This window comes from Neophocaena asiaeorientalis, unplaced genomic scaffold, assembly GCF_003031525.2.
Source record: "Neophocaena asiaeorientalis asiaeorientalis breed wild unplaced genomic scaffold, Neophocaena_asiaeorientalis_V1.1 scaffold320, whole genome shotgun sequence".
Lineage (NCBI taxonomy): Eukaryota > Metazoa > Chordata > Mammalia > Artiodactyla > Phocoenidae > Neophocaena > Neophocaena asiaeorientalis.
Genome location: NW_020174826.1, coordinates 867,628 through 885,690, shown reverse-complemented (window position 1 = coordinate 885,690; position 18,063 = coordinate 867,628). Strand labels below are relative to the sequence as shown.

The 18,063-nt window shown below is 36.2% G+C and overlaps 1 protein-coding gene across 1 annotated transcript in view; it reads left to right on the top strand.

Annotated features, from left to right (window-relative positions):
• The window catches only part of SLC26A7 (solute carrier family 26 member 7), a 181,502-nt gene that overhangs the window by 39,558 nt on the left and 123,881 nt on the right, over positions 1 to 18,063 (top strand). Inside the window, exons 2-3 of the mRNA XM_024760415.1 lie at positions 1,600 to 1,710; positions 7,611 to 7,783. Of these exons, the coding sequence (XP_024616183.1) occupies positions 1,600 to 1,710; positions 7,611 to 7,783 (284 nt within the window). The remainder of the gene's footprint in view (positions 1 to 1,599; positions 1,711 to 7,610; positions 7,784 to 18,063) is intronic.

Genomic DNA, 18,063 nt, shown 5'->3' with positions numbered 1-18,063 from the left:
CCACCAGACCATCAAGGGCTAGAGGCTAGAAGTTATTTTTCCTTGGTTCTCGCCCCCGGTTAAAAATGTATTTCTCATGGAGGCAAAAACTGTAAAAACAGGTACAAAGTTTATTATTAGAGACATAGCACAACAAGTGGGATAGAACACAAAGAAATTGTTTAGTTAAGATAGAAGCGAGGCAGAAACGCACACCCAGAGAGAAAGGGTGTGGGCATCCTCCCTAATGAGGAAAGTGGTAAAGAGGTGGTTAAGTCACTTATATAGGGCAGTTCTTCAGGGTCTTTGTTTACCTTTGGTCAATTATCTGGTTTCTTCTTCTACACCTGACCTGCCATAGGACGCTTCCCAATATGCATGCCTAACTTTTTTCCAAAATGGATTTCAGCCCAGGAGTGGCCTTAGAGTCACATGTTATGGGGTGGTGCCCCCTCCTTTTAGAGCCTTTCTGCGCATGTGCAGTGTCTCCCTTGCCCCAAGGATGGGAAATGCATGACCTCTTGATCTTTACTCAGACAGGGTTTAGCCCCTCTCTGTTCCTGCCGTGACTGTTATCTTAGAGTGTCCTCAGGAGACAAAGCCTAGCTATTTAACCTGTTCTGTTGTTATTTCTATTTCAAAGTGCGAACAGGAGGCTGGTTGTAAATATCTAACCTGGAGCCCACCTATGTCCTGTCTCAGGAAATATAAACAGGAGGCTAGTTGTAAGTGTCCAGCCTGAAGCCCATCTTTTCCTCTCCCCAGGGAATGTAAACAGGCAGGCAAGTTGTAAATCTCTATCCTGGAGCCCATCTATCTCCTGCCTCAGAACTACCTGTTTAATGCCAAGGATCAGCGGCAAACAAGATCACTTTAATCAGTTTATACGCATGCACACTTTGGTCATGTTTAAATGGCTAGTGGTAATTTAGACATGTCTAGGAAAATTTTCTATGTGCCTGTGACAAACAAACTGTGCAGGCAGTAGTATCTAAGGAGAACAAAAATTAACAGTTTTAAGGTACACCTTACTTATTCTTTGAATAAGCAAAGTTGAGTTTTTTTCACTCTAAGAAATTGTACCTGAATACAGACTGGGGTCCAGTTATGAGACATTCATGGATTCACACACTGGCCCAACACTGGCATACACAATCTTAGGCCAGCCAGCTAGCCAGCCAACCAGGCACCTTCGAATGTGTGCATCCTTTTTGCCCCAGCCTTAATTACATTTCATGTCAAGCTTCTTATTTGTCAGTGGTATTGCTACTAGTTCTGCCTATCTCACAGATGCTATTGTGTGAATAGAATGAACATGTGAAAATGATTCTCACTTTTACCAGGAAGACACTCTGAGCTAATGTCTTCTTGTAGCCATCTCTGTAATCAAGTAAAAAGTAGTAGGCCGAAAAGAATGGTTTTAGAATTGAAATGTAAATATGAGCTAATGAGTGAATTTTCTGTTATTTAGGACAATGATGCTAGTCTTTCACTGAGCAAGTAGAATAATTAAATCATAATTCCTTTCATCACTAAATAAACCAATATCCATTCTACTTTGTAATGGACTGTATCTTGGGGTTATAAGATGGTCCTATTTACCCTGGTTCTTCTTCACAGGGTTGGCCTTTGCTGTTCTCTCATCTGTGCACCCCGTGTTTGGTTTGTATGGGTCTCTGTTTCCTGCCATCATTTATGCCATATTTGGAATGGGACGTCATGTTGCCACAGGTAATAATTTCTGTCTATGCTTATGCTTCTCATATTACTAATGAAGGGGACTCAGAAGTGATCATTTGTTACTGATTACATTTCCAATGTAATTCTTACTTTACTACTGAAAATATTAGGGCAAATATTATCAGCAAATAATATCAGCAAATATAGCAAGACATTTAACTTTCTGTGCCTCAACACATACTGGGATTTATTGCTATATTACTATGTAACCAAGGTTATTGTTAAAGATTCTGTTCATTTTTGAGTTGTAAAAAGACTGTAAGAGAAGGATAAATGTTCTGAATTTACAATGAAATGAAAATAAACACTCTGAGGAAAAGACTATAAAATTTAGTTACTCAAATATTGAAAATTATTTTCCATGTAATTAATATTTAGATTAAACAATCTTTTAAGTTTCTTCCAAGCTAGGTTCCACAATGCCCTCTAATTAGTATATCTCTTACATTGCCTAGCATTTCATTACCAAATAAAATGTGAACAAGTAATCTGATAATAGAGCAGCCTGGTTAAAAACAATGGCTTGGAAGTTAGATAGACCTGGGTGTGTGTCACATTTGGTGTTTGCTATCTGCATGAGATTGGGCAAAGTTTTAAAGGTCTATTTGCTGCTTTCTTGATAGTAAAATGTCAAAAAAAAATCATGATTATATTGATAACATAATTGATGTACAAGTGTCTAATTTATTACTTGCTACATAAAAAATAATAAAAGCTGCTATCATTACAAAAATGATACCTTAATCTTAAATATTATGGTAATAATAATAAAAGTACTCAAGAGGAAATATCCATAGAGGCATTTTTATCCATTTTGTTTATGCAAGATATCTGTCTGTAAGCAAGCAATACCATTTTGTGTCTCTTTCTTCAGTGGTCAGTTTGTGTTATTGAAGAAAACTTTATTTCCTACAAGAAAAATTTATTATCCCATAGTTTTAGAAATCAGAAGTTTGAAATGAGGCCCACAGGGCTAAAATTGAGATGTCAGTAGAGCTGCATTTCTTTCTGGAGGTTCTAGAGAACAATTTGGTTTTCTTAACTTTTCCAGCTTCTAAAGGCTTCCTGAATTCTTGGCTCAAATGCTTCATTTTCAGAGTCAGCAGGGAAATCTCTTTCTGATTATGATCTTTTGCTTCCATCCTCCATGTTTAAAGGACACTTGTGATTACACTGGGTACACCTAGACAATCCAGGATAATCTCCTTATCTGAAGGTCAGTTTATTAGCAACCTTAATTCCATCTGCAACATTAATTACCCTTTGCCATGTAACATAAGATATTTACAGGATGTGGATGCATTTGGAAGGCCATAATTCTGCCTACCACATTGTTACATGCATTTTCTCATGCAGAAATTAACCTATAAAATAATGTCTTATTTATGTAAATTTGGCTTCTTATATAATCCACTTTGTCATGGAGGATAGGATCAACAATTATCAGACATTTACAACACTGCTACCTAATGTATGGTCCACGAACCAGCAGGATCAATTTTATGTGGAATCTTGCTAGAAATGCAAAATCTTGTTCCCACTTCAGATCTATTCAATCAGAATCAGCATTTTCACACAATCTCCAGTTTTTTTAAAATAACGCATCTATCTATCTACACATGTATGTGTATATATGTACTTAAGTTTGAGAACCTTAGGCGTACTATTTATTAGATGCTTTATTAAGAGCGTTAAGTGTGCTATTTTATCTTAATACAATTATTTTAAATAGACATCATTATTTGCATATTTAGGTTAAAAATACCTCTTAATTTCATAAAGTTTTCTGTGAGAGCACAGATTAAGTTGTAGGTGCATGGATTACAAGCCAGGTGTGGTCAAATCTGAAGCCCAAGCTCTTCTCTTTACAACCAGCTGCTCAAGAATGCAGTTTCCTTTTGTGTTGATGTAAAGGGAGAAAAACACAATAATGAATTACAGGTTCTTGAAGCCTATTATATTCAAAATTTCCTGCTCCCTAATTTCCTAGGAAATTTATTTTCATTCTTCAAAACACTTAAATATGTCATTAGCAAGAAAAAGCAGATTATTTTTAGAGCTGAACTCAAAACATCTCCTCTGTTAAAGAATAAAAGAAAAGGTAAAAAAAAAATTCCCAATAGACCATAATTACTTTAAGAAGTCAAAAATACTTAACTTGATATACCTAAGTATGTATTTACATAACCCACTTTATTTCCTAAGGAATCATAAACATTTTACTGGTGACATGGTTTTGAAATTGCCATTTATATAAAACTTTGGATTTAACAAATATTATTAACAGCTATAGGAATCTCGTAGTCTACTAGGTAAATAATATACATTTCAAAATACATATAATTTACAGGCTTTACTATAGATACTGTATAGCACAATAAATGCTTAAGGCATTTTATTTCTGCATAAGCACTTCTCCAAAAGACAGAGCCAGCTGGATCTCCTCATTTCTCTTTTTATCCCAACAGATTTAGAATTCTTTAGAATCAGTAAAGAAGAAATGATCCTTTTTCCTCATGGTATTATATTTCTATATATACACATTACCACTTGTATAAGGCTCTATATTTAACAAATTTAATAATATTAAATATAATATATATATCAGGAGAAATATACAAACTAATTATTTTTGAACTTCCTATGATCTTAATTATAGGAACCAACCTAAATTTTCTGCAAACATTTAGCATAGAGAACATATTTTTCTTTTAAATAATATTATTGTACTTTATTTTGGTGTATATTTATATATATATGTGTGGTGTATTCACACATATATATATATACACCAAAATATATATATATACACCACACACATATATATATATATATATATATATATATATGTGTGTGGTGTATATATATATATTTTGGTGTATATATATATATGTGTGGGAATGCCTACTTCCATTTTACTATTAAGAGATTGATGTTGCTTTCATAAAGAAAAATCACATTATCTGGGATTTTCCCTCCAACTCAGGTAATCAGAATGCAATAATGAATTACTAAATGCAATAATAAATAATGCTTGAGGTATCTTTAAAAGCAAATAATCCAAAAGCTAGAATATAAAGACACCAAATGTGCTGTATTTTTAACAGCACAATTTTCTTATTTTAATTTAAAGTACATATATATTTTAAAAAGGAATAAATCATTGATTGCTTCTTGTGACTTGCAAAGAACATATCTTAGACTAAAAAGGAAAAGAGCAGAAACTTGGATATCAGTCCAGTGGAAACAAAATTGTTGAAGATAACCCATATGTGACAATTTGTAGGATATAATTATCTTCTAAATTAGAGAAAAAAAATTTAAAGAGAAAAATATGTTCATTAATTTAGAGAAAAGATTAGGGAGACAATAGAATGCTCTGTAGAAGAAAAGAAAATAAGCAAACAATTATTTACCAAATGTGGTAGGAATTGTGACAGATGTTTTTATATATGAAATATCACTTAATCTCTACCCAGATTTTGTAGCTAGATATTTTATCATCATCTTACAAATAAGCAAGCTGAGAGAGGTTAGGTACCTTGACCAGGAATTTGAACTTAGCCCTGTCCAATTCTGAGGCCCCAATTCACTTCCTATTAGGTCTTGCCACCCACTCTTAAGCTACTAGATGGGTTTAGTGGTATTTAAGGGTACCACTAGTAGGTTTAAAGCCTAATCAGAATGAAACATTGAGAAATTGAAGGAAAGAGCAGAGGAGTAGTAGGGAGAAGATAAAGACAAAGCAAGACCAATAAGATAGAGAAGGTAAAATGTCATTCACAACATCATCGTATAGTCACCAGCAGCCTCAACATCCTTGATTGTTCTCAACTATCTCAGAAACAGCAAAGTGTCATCCTTTGAAAAGAGGCAATACTCCCATAACCATGTTGACACAGTAAGTAACCCCATAGCCATTTCTGGCAATGTCTCTCTCTAGAGAAGATCTTGGGATGTGACTCACACACAGGTGAGACTCACTTTTCTTTTCTCAACAAAACATTTTTGATGGCTGTTCTCTCTTACCATTCAATTCCTTCTTATCTTCTTTCAAATCTTAGGAAAGCTAGGCCTACTCAAAAATTAACTCTAGATCATTTTTGTTCTCAGTTCTCTAGTCATTTGTTCAGTGGCTTTTGTACAAATCATTTTGCTCTATGTTCTAGATTTAAAGCCCAAAATACACACTTCTTTACTTTCAGGAATATAAGACTGAGAAATTCTGTTGTAGCATACCTTGAAAAAATAAGGCAAGGGCAGATCCTATGGCAAATATTCCTTATTTGGCATTGCCAATCCTTGATGTCAGAATCTTGTCTCTAATCATTATATATATTTGGTCCTTGATGTGTTCTTAATTTAGTACTTTATGATGAGAACAGTGATCATGACTTGATGATTTATTGAGAATGACTTAGCTCCCTAAGAGAACTTTATGCAATTTGCTCTATGTATTTATATACCATCAATTCAACGGAACAGTGAACATTGAATAACAGACTATAACAGAGCATTCTGGTTTTAATCTTATTAAGAATTACTTTTTATAGGTGTCAGCTACATGCAATATATTGAGATATGTGGTATAGTACATTATTTCATTTAAGTCTCATCACAACCCCCTTGGGTGAGGAATGCTTTCTGTCTTTAGATAAAGATATCGAGATGGCGGTACTGAGATTTAAGGTGAGGTTTATTGGAGGCTACAATCACCATACTATTCTGAATCACAGCACATACTGCCTCACTTATCCTTTAAAACCAAAGGATTTTCTGCGTCAGTTTTCCATTGAGACTTTGTTTCTGTCTGACTTGGCTCTCTTGCCCTATGAGGCTGCATACCATTTGTTGAGATGTCTATATCTTGTGACAGGCCCTTTTTCACGCAGTGTCATTTATGACCTGGGGCAAAGTAAGGTCTTTAGGTAAAGGGTTGGGGGAATGTTTTTACCATGCTGCAATTTGTTTCTTTAATCCAAAATTGCTGAACCCTCTCTTTGGGAAATGGCATTTCCCTGCTGGTGTGGCTACATTCTCAGACATGCTGTGCCAAGATAAGAGCATCAGAACTCTTGGCAGGAAGAGGGGAACACACTGAAAATGGTCCTGCATTTGTGTGAGGCCAGGACAATTCCTGGGATATACCTTTGAAACTTATCTAGTTACAGTAGACAGAAATGGTATGTTTCATCATTTTATGGGCCACAGTATGTTGTTGTTATACTATAATAAAGGTGTACTCTGTTATGAGAGCACAGGGAATAGAAATATTTAACCTGGACTGGGGAATCTGGGATGGATCTATGTTGAATATGGAATTTGAGCCAGACCAGGAAAGACAAGGATGTTTTCATAAGTAGATTGGAGGAGCAAGAATTTCAGTCAATGAGCCCCAGATTCAGCAAAGAGTCATATTTTCCACTGAGCCTATTGAGGTCTTCATATTTATCATCTCATTTATATTCTCCTCAAACTCTAAAACATAGGCATTATTACCTGCATTTTATGCTTGAGGTGATTTAGACTCAAAGTAATGTGCTCTAAATCGTGATAGTGATAAATGGAGGAGCTGGATTCAAATCCACACCATGATCTTAATCCCTGTTTTGAGGACATTCTCTATGTAGGTCTGCAGAGAGGTAGGAAAATGTATGGCCTAGGAGGGAATAGCAAGTAGATGGCATGGCTGTATGTGGAAGAAATTTGTATATAAAAAGGTGAGTTTTTGTTTATTCCATGGAGTGAAGGGTGGAATAGTGGGGGTGCAGAGGAGAGTGCTTCTAATAGATCTGTTTTGGTTTTACAACATGGATTCAACTTTAATGGTGGAATCCAATAATGTTTATTGAGTCTGTTACTAACAGAAGATCCCCCCCCACCCGCTTTAGGCACCTTTGCCTTGACATCCTTAATATCAGCTAATGCAGTGGAACGGCTTGTCCCTCTGAACAGTCAGAACCTTACCACACAGAGTAACACAAGTGTGCTGGGCTTATCTGACTTTGAGATGCAAAGGATTGGTGTTGCTGCAGCTGTTTCCTTCTTGGGAGGTGTGATTCAGGTAAGTATACTGAAACTTGGGAATAAAGAAAGGGAGACAGTAACAAAGAAAAGGCAATTGGTGTTTTATTTATTAAAGTCATCTTTTCTTGTCAATTGAATTTTTCTTCCAGTTTTATTGAGATAATTGACATATAGCACTATATAAGCTTAAGTTGTATAGCATAATGATTTGACATACATACATTATGGAATTTAAGTTTAATGAACATCTATCATCTCATATAGATACAAAATTAAAGAAATAGAAAAAAAAGTATTTTTTCTTGTACTGAGAACACTTAGGATTTACCCTCTTAACTTCCATGTATGACATACAGCAGTATTAATTACATTTATCACATTGTATTTATTTATCTTATAGTTACATAATATAGTGATTCAATATTGCTATATATTTCAAAATAATCACCATAATAAGTCTAGTTAAGATCTGTCACCATACAAAGATATTACATAATTATTGACTATATTCCCCACACTGTGTATTTCATACCTGTGACTCATTTGTTTTGCAACTGGAAGTTTGTACTTCTATTTTCTTTCAGCTATTTCTTTCCTTTCCCCACCCACCTCCCTCTGGCAACCATCTATTTGTTCTCTCTATATTTCTACTTCTGTTTTGTTATGTTTATTTATTGTTTTGTTTTTTAGATTCCATATACAATTGAAATCATACAGTATTTGTCTTTCCTTGTCTGACTTATTTTACTGAGCATAATACCCTCTAGGTCCATCCATGTTGTCGCAAATGGCAAGATTTCATTATTTATATTGTTGAGTAATATTCCATTGTATACATAGACCACATCTTCTTTATTCATTCTTCTACTGATGGGCATTTAGGTTGCTTCCATATCTTGGCTATTATAAATAATGCTGCAATAAACATAGGGGTGCATATATCTTTTCTAATTAGTGTTTTCATTTTCTTTGAATAAATACCCAGGAGTAGAAGTGCTGGATAATATTGTATTTCTATTTGTAATTTTTTGAGGCCTCTCCCTAATGTATTCCATAGTGGCTGCACTTATTTACATTCCCACGAATAGTGCACCAGGGTTCCCTTTTCTCTACATCCTCACCAGCACTGGTTATTTGTTGTCTTTTTGATAATACCATTCTGACAGGTGTGAGGTGATATTTCATTGTGGTTTTGATTTGCATTTCCCTTATGATTAATGATGTTGAGCATCTTTTCACAGGCCTTTTGACCAAATGTATGTCTTCTTTGGAAAAATGTCTGTTCAGATCCTCTCCCATTTTTTAGTTGGGTTGTATGTTTTTTGATGTTGAGTTCTAGGAGTTTTTAATATTTTTTTGGATATTAAACCATTATCAGATATACTGTTTGCAATATCTTCTCCCATTCAGTAGATGACCTTTTTGTTTTGTTCATAGATTCCTTCGCTGTACAAAACTTTTTAGTTTGATGAATCCCATTTGTTTGTTTTTGCTTTTGTTTCCCTTGTCTGAGGAAACATATCCAATAAAAGTATTACTAAGGCCAATGTCAAAGAGCATACTACCTGAATTTTTTTTTAATTAAAAAAAAAAACAGAACCAAAGAACATAATGCCTGTTTCTAGAGTTTTATGGTTTCAGGTCTTACATTTAAGTCTTTAATCTATTTTGAGTTAATTTTGTGCATAGTGTGAGAGAGTAGTCCAGTTTGATTCTTTTGCTTGTAGCTGTCCAGTTTTCCCAACCACATTTATTGAAGAGGCTGTCTTTTCCCCATTGTATATTCCTGCTTCCTTTGTTGTAGGTTAATTGGCCATATAAGTGTGGGTTCATTTCCGGGTTCTCTATTCTGTTCCATTAATCTATGTGCCTGTTTTTGTGCCAGCAACATACTGTTTTAATTACTGTAGCTTTGTAGTATAGTTTGAAATTGGGAGTGTGATACCTCCAACTTTGTTCTTTTTTCTCAAGATTGCTTTGGCTATTAGAGGCCTTTTGTGGTTCCATATAAATTTTAGGATCATTTGCTCTAGTTCTGTGAAAAATGCATGCCATTGGGATTTTGATACAGATTGCAATGGGTTTGAAAGCATTATTTCCTCTGCAATTTTTTGGAGTAGTTTGAGAAGGATAAATGTTAACTCTTCTCTAAACGTTTGCTAGAATTCACCTGTGAAGCTGTTTGGTCCTGGACTTTTGTTTGTTGGTAGTTTATTTGTTTGTTTTAATGGATTCAATTTTATTACTGGTATTTGATCTATTTGTATTTTCTATGTCTTCTTGGTACAATCTCGGGAAAGTGTACATTTCTACGAATTTGTCCATTTCTTCTTGGTTGTCCATTTTATTGGTATAGAGTTTTTCTTAGTAATCTTTTATGATCCTTTATCTTTTCAAAGAACAAGCTTTTGGTTTCCTTGACCTTTTTATTTATTTATTTATTTTTAGTCTCCATTTAATTTATATCCTCTCTGATCTTTATAATTTTTTTCCTTCTGATGACTTTGTGTTTTGTTTGTTCTTCTTTTTCTGGTTCCTTTAGGTATCAGGTTAGGTTGTTTATTTGAGATTTTTCTTGTTTCCAGAGGTAAGCTTGTATCACTCTAAAGTCCCCCTTAGCACTGCCTTTTCTGCTACCCATAGAATTTTGCATCCTTGTCTTTTCATTTCCATTAATCTTCTGATTTTTTTTATTTCAAATTTGATTTTTTTCTATTTGATTTTAAAATTTTGTTTAGTAGCATACTGTTTAGCTTCCATGAGTTTGTGTTTTTGCAGTTTTTTTTCTTGTAATTAATTTCTAGTCTCAAAGTGTTGTGGTTGGAAATGATGCTTAAAATGATTTCACTTTTCTTAGATTTACAGAAACTTGCTTTGTGGTCTAGCACGGGATCTATCCTGAATATAGTTCAATGTACACTTGAAAAGAATGTATATTCATCAGCTTTTGGATAGAATGTTCTATATATGACTAGTAAGTCCATTCGGTATAATGCATCATTTAAGGCCGCTCTTTGATTTTCTGTCTGCATGATCTATTCATTGATTTAAATGGGATGTTAAAGTCTCTCACTATTACTGTGTTACTGTCAATTTCTTTCTTTATGTCTGTTAATATTGGCTCTATGTATTTAGTTGTTCCTATGTTGAGTACATATATATTTACAATTGTTATATCTTTGTGGATTGATCCTTTTATCATTATGTAATGTCCTTTTTTGTCTCTTATTACAGTCTTTGTTTTAAAGTCTATTTTGTCTCATATAAATATTGATACCTCATCTTTCTTTTCATTTTCATTTGCATGGAATAACTTTTACCAACACCTCACTTTCAGTTTGCAGTTGTCTTTATTTCTGAAGTGAGTCTTTTGTAGACAGCATATATATGGGTCTTGTTTTTTTATCCATTCAGTGACTCTATGTGGAGTGGATTTTTGATTGGAGCATTCAGTCCATTAACTTTCAAAGTAATTATTAATATTTATCTACTTAGTGCCATTTTGTTAATTGTTTTCTGATCATTTTGTGGTTGGTTTTTGCTCCTTTATTCTTCTTTTGTTCTCTTCCTTTGTGATCTGATAACTATCATTAGTGTTATCTTTGGATTCCTTTCTCTTTTATTGAGTGTGTATCTATTATAGGTTTTTGGTTTGTGGTTACTATGAGGTTTATGTATAGAAATCTCTATATGTATATGTGATTATTTGGGGTTGTTCATTTCTTAAGTTCAAATGCATTCTAACAGTCCTGCATCTCCTACCCCACATTTAATGTTTCATATTTTACAACTTTTAAAAAATATCCCTTAACTACTTATGGTGGTTTAGATGATTTTACTACTTTGGTCTTTAAACCTCCCAACTAGCTTTATATGTGGTTGATTTACTACCTTCATTATGTATTTTCCTTTACCAATGAGATTTTTTCTTTCTCAATTTTTATATATCTAGTTGTCTTTTTCACTTGGGGAAGTCCCTTTAACATTTCTTGTAAAGCTGTTTTGGTGGTGTTTAACTCTTTTAGTTTTTGCCTGTCTTTAAAACTTTTCATCTCTTCATCAAATCTGAATGACAGTCTTGCTGGGTAGAGTATTCTTGGTTGTAGAGTTTTCTCCTTCATCACTTTAATTTATCATGCCACTCCCTGTGGCTTGTATAGTTTCTGCCAAAAAGTCAGCTGATAGCCTTATGGGAAGTCTCTTTTAGGTAACTAGTTTCCTTTCCCTTGCTTATTTTAATATTTTCTCTTTATGTTTAATTTTTGACATTGTTATTTTAATGTGCCTTTGTGTGAACCTATTTTGGTTCATCTTGTTTGGAACTCTCTGTGTTTCCTGGACCTGGATGTCTGTTTCCTTTTCCAGGTTAGGAATATTTTCAGCCCTTATTTCTTCAAGTAAGTTCTCTGCCCCTTTCTCTCTTCTTCTGGGACCTTAAAATGTGAATGTTAGTATGCTTGATGTTGTCCCAGAGGTCTCTTTAACTGTCCTCATTTCTTTTTATTCTTTTTTCTGCTCAGTTTCAGTGAATTTCACTACTCTGTCACCCAGCTACCGAATCCATTCTTCTAATTACTGTTGATTTCTTCTAGTGTGTTTTTTTTATTTCAGTTACTGTATTCTTCATCTCTGTTTGGTTCTTCTTTATATTTTCTAACTCTTTGCTAAAAATCTTCTGCCTTCTTACTCTGTTCATCCAATCTTCTCCTGAGTTGTCTGAGAATCTTTATGATCATTACCTTTAAGCTTTACTGGGGAGGTTGCATATCTCCACTTCACTTTGTTGTTTTTTCTATTGTTCTTTCATTTGGAATATATTCCTCTGTTACCTCTGTTTTCCTAATTTGTTATTTTTATTTCTATGTATTTGGTAGGTTGGCTATGTTTCCTGACCTTGGAGAAGTTGCTTTTTGTAGGAGATGTCCTATCTGTCCCAGCAGCACACTACTCTCTGATCACCAGTTCTATATATTGTTAGATGTGCCCCCTATTGAGCTGTATGCATCCTTCTGCTTTTGCAGGCTGACTACTGTAGGTGGTCTGTCCAGTTTGGTTGCTAGGTCCTGCCTTTTGGGAAAACTGCCTTCTGCAGGTGGGCAGGGCCTGGTAATGATGTGGCTGTTTGCAAAGCCCTAGGTGGTTCCAGGGCTAGTGCTGGCCTACTGGTATGTGGAGCTGGGTTCCGGGGTGGGTGGTTGTGGGACCAATAATCTTGGATATAGTGTTGTCCTGCTAGTGGGTGGGGTCAGTTCCTGATGTGGCTGGATGCAGTGTCTGGGGTTTCCCAAAGCTGGTGTCAGCCTGCTGGTAGGTGGGGCCTGGTCCCTGGGGGTCCAGTGGCTAGTGCTAGTTCACTGGTGGGTGAAGCCAGGTTCTGGGGTCTCTGGCTACAGGGCCCTAAGGGTCCCAGAGCTGGAGTTTTCTCACTGCTGGACAGGACCTGTTCCTGACACAGTTGGCTGGGGTTCTGGGGGGTCCAAAACTGGCATCAACCTTCTGGTGGGTGGAGCAGGTTCCTGGGGTGGCTGGCTGAGGTGCCCAAGGTGTCTCAGTGCTGGCATTGGTCTGCTGGTGGGTGAGCTGCATCATGACATCACAAGCTGCAGGGTCACATTTGTCCTTGGGCTGGTGTCCACCCACTGGTGGTTGAAGCCAGTTCTTGAGGCTAGTGTGGGCCCACTGGTGGGTGGAGCTTGGTCCCAGAGTCCCTGGCTGCAGGGCCCTGGGTATCTGGCATTGGTGTACTGGCCCACTAATGGGTGGTGCCAGGGCTCAGTGGGTCCTAGGGCTGGTGCCTGCCCACTGGTGGGCAGAGCTGTGTCCCAGGGTCTCTGGCTTCAGGATGCTGAGTTTTTCAGAGTTGATCTTGGTCTACTAGTGGGTGGCGCTGGCTCCCTATTTCTGGCTGTGAGGCATGGGGGGTGTGGCCTCAGGCTAGTATGGTTGCACTAGTGTGTCAGCCGTCTGGTGGGTAGGACCTGTCCCACAGTGGCTATGGGCTCAGAGAGTCTTAATGCAGCAGTGCTGCTGGTGGTTGGGGCTGTGTCCCTGCCTGATTAGCTGCTTGGCCTGAGGCATCTTAGTACTGGTGCCTACAGGCTGGTGGGTGGGCCTGGGTCCCAGTGCTAATAAGCTAGAGGGAGGATTCCAAAATGTCCTTTGCCAGCACCAGTGTCCTCATGGCAGAATGAGCTCCCTAAAGTGATTGCAACCAGTGTCTATGTCTCCAGGACGAGTCCCAGTTACCTCCTGTCTCTACAGGAGGCTCTCCAGGGTAAGCAAATGTGTCTAACCCAGGCTCCTTTCAAATAACTGCTTCTGCCCTAGGTTCCAGAGTGTGTGAGATTTTGTGTGCTCTTTAAGAGTGGAGTTTATATTTCCACAGTCCTCTGGCTCTCCCCAAAATAAGCCCCCATGGCCTTCAAAGCCAAACATTCTGGGTGCTCTTCTTTCCACTGCAGGACCTCTAGGCTAGGGAACATGATGTGGGACTGAGACCCCTCACGCCTTATGGAGAACCTCTGCAATTGTAATTATCCTCCTGTTTGTGGGTCACCTACTAGGGGTGTGAGTCTCAACTATACTGTGTTTCCACCCATCTACTCATCTCATTGTGGTTCCTTCATTATAGTTTTAGTTGTAGAAGATCTTTTCTGCTAGTCTTCCAGTCTTTCTCATCAATAGTTTCTCTGTATATAGTTGTAATTTTGGATGTGCCTGTAGGAGGAGGTGAGCTCAGGGTCTCCCTACTCCCCCATGTTGGCCACTTACTCTGTTGCTTTATTTTTAATTCTTGTTCATGGGTTTGTCTCTCTACATGGATAAAGGGCAGATGTGTTTTATCTTTATGAAAATAGTGTCTATTAAATAGAGTAATTACTTTATAAGTACCGGTTGAATAAATGAATTAAAATAAATAAATAGAAGTTACAGGGAAGGAGTTCTTGACTTTTCAAGAATGAGCTTTCTAAAAAATGTTTTTTTTAAAAGGGAATGGGCTTCCTTGTAAGGCAATGATGTAGTCCTTGCATTCACACAGTGATCAGATCATCACTGTAGGATAATGTAGGAGAAATTCCTACAGTGGGAAGGAGACATGACTAGATTGCTAGGATCCTTCCCAATTTTCAGATCTTATGATTTTACTGTATACATCAGTTAAAAAATGGTATTTAGTTTGTGCCATAGACTTGCTGGTGTGAGGGTTTGGTATGCAGATCTGTACCAGTCTTTGCCCCTTTCAGCATCAAGCATGTTTGTTGTTGCCAGATCTGCTCGAGTCTATCTGTTTCTTCAAAATATCAGACTATGGGGGCTTCCCTGGTCATGTAGTGGTTAAGAATCCATCTGCCAATGCAGGGGTCACAGGTTCGAGCCCTTGCCTGGGAAGATCCCACATGCCACAGAGCAACTAAGCCCATGTGACTCAACTACTGAGCCTGCACTCTAGAGCCCACGAGCCACAACTACTGAGCCCACACGCCACAACTACTGTAGCCCACATGCCTACAGCCCATGCTCTGCAACAAGAGAAACTGCCGCAATGAGAAGCTCAGGCACTGCACTGAAGAGTAGCCCCCACTTGCTGCAACTAGAGAAAGCTCTCACACAGCAACAAAGACCCAACACAGACAAAAAATAAATAAATAAATAAATTTAGAAGATAAAAAAATATCAGACCACATAATTTACTGTTTCTAATCAGTTGTCAAAATTAGATAACTCAGAAGTGAAAATAAAATAAATGTAGACAAGTACTGACTATTAGACATGGGTTGCCTACTTGATAGCCATTTTGGCTTACTCTCTCATTTTAAACTGGCTTAGGTATACATTAACTTCCTTGGTGGCTGTTTTCTGGGTTGCTAGAGGCTCTATTTTACAGTATTACATTATTTACAAGGTCAAAGATGGTGTAAATTACAAGAAGAGAGAAAAATAGTTGATGATTGCCTGTAATTGGATGGTAGGAAGAAAAATATAACCTAGAGGGAAAGAAACATTAAAATTCTTAGAGTTACATTGCCTTCTAGCTATGTAAAAAGGATGGAAGAATTAAGGATGTAAGACAAAGAACTCTAGCATTCACAGTTCCTCAGAAAACAGATCATCTAAGTGGTAGCTTTACCTAGTTGATTATTAGACTAGAGGGCCGATAGATATATTCTGTGGCTGAGTCTGTGCTTTCATGAAATATAAACCTGTTGCCTGGGTACCTTGTAACATTTGCTATTCATTTTTAACATGACATGAATGATGTCAGCCTATGTCTGAGACTCGCAAAAGCAAGGTTAGTGGTCTTTTCCTCCTAACTTGGCCTACGTGAGTCCCCCTCATGAATCTATTATCTGTGTCCATCTTAGAAATAATCAGCCACGTGAACTGGTGATTCAGATTTGGATATGTTGCCATAGATTTGGTATAGATTTTCCTTAATTTATGTTCACTTAAAATAAAAATCTCTGTGTTAACACAGCAAAGATATTATCACTACTTCTTCTGGTCCCATTGTTTTCCATTCATATTTCTCTTTGAATTTATGATTTTTCCTAGGTTTGGACGTTCTCTTATCCCATTCAGCATGGAGAAAGTAGTTTTAGGTATATATTAGTATTTTTTAAAAGTCTAAGAGCATATATAATTAGCAATAAGATCCAGCAACCTCTGCTTATTTTCATTTTAACTATTTTCTGTGAGTTTAAAACAATTACCAGGTATTTTGTTATTATATAGACAATTTGGATTAAGAATTTATTTATTTATTTTTTGAATTTTATTTAATTAATTTTTTTATACAGCAGGTTCTTATTAGTTATCCACTTTATACATATTAGTGTATATATGTCAATCCCAATCTCCCAATTCATCACACCACCACTCCCCTGCTGCCACTTTCCCCCCTTGGTTTCCATACATTTTTTCTCTACATCTGTGTCTCTATTTCTACCTTGCAAACTGGTTCATCTGAACCATTCTTGTATATTGTGCATATATACATTAATATACGATATTTGTTTTTCTCTTTCTGGCTTACTTCACTCCGTATGACAGTCTTTAGGTCCATCCACGTCTCTACAAATGACCTAATTTTGTTCCTTTTTATGGCTGAGTTATATTCCATTGTATATATGTACCACATCTTCTTTATCTATTCGTTTGTAAATAGGCATTTAGGCTGCTTCCTGGATTAAGAATTTAAATGATAATAAAATATAAATGTAAATGCCACAATTCTAGCAACATAAAAATAAATGTCTCATTTCCCAGAATGAAACTCCATAGAATCACAAGATTAAAACAGGATATTATCAAAGATAGTAAAAATAGTTTGGTTTTCATGGCCTTTTATTACATGTAAGATCTGATCCAGAGTTAACATATTTCGTCTTGTAACTTCATCAAGCATCTGCTTTCCTTTGTCATTAGCTCTGATCCTGGACATGTGACCTATATTTTAGCCAATTTTTAAACAAATGGATGGACTTTATTTGACCTCCAAAGCCATCTGTCTGTTGTCAATCAAAACCGTATGGTCTGTTGGATCTTTTGGATCCAGGTCCTCAAGTGAATATTGCAATTAAACAAGTCACAAAGTTTTTGGTTTCCAAGTACAAATATAGGTTATGTTTACAGCATATTATAGTCTATTAAGTGTTAAATAGTATTATGTCTAGAAAAGCAATGTACATACCTTAATTAAATACTTTATTGCTTAAAAAATGCTAACCATCACCTGAACCTTCAGAGGCTTGTGACAGTGACACCAAAGATCACTGATCACAGATCACCATAACAAATTTAATAATAATGACAATTTTTGAAATATTGAGAGAATTACCAAAATGTGATTTTGGTAATTGAGCAACACAAACACGAATTGAGCAAATGCTGTTGTAAAAATGGCACAGACTTGCTTGATGTAGGGTTGCCACATTATCTTCAATTTTTAAAAGAAACACAGTATTTGCAAAGTACAATAAACTGAAATATGCCTATATTAGTTCAGGAATCTGAAACCTAAGAAATAGCAAACATTATGCTAGGTAATAATTTTGTGATTAAAATAAATAATTGAATCTGACATTTGTTGATTTTAATTATGATTATATCAAGAGGGCATTTTAAAAGAAGGCACACTCATAGAATTTCAGTCTCCTCACACTTCACCCCCCATATTCTCATCATTTCTATCCTAGTCTCACTCACCTTCTGGGGGTAACCCATCTCATTCATTCCAGGTTTATACTTCTAGTTTTTCTTATTGCACAATGAGAAGATACATTTGTATTTTCTTATTTGCCACATTTTGTCATATGA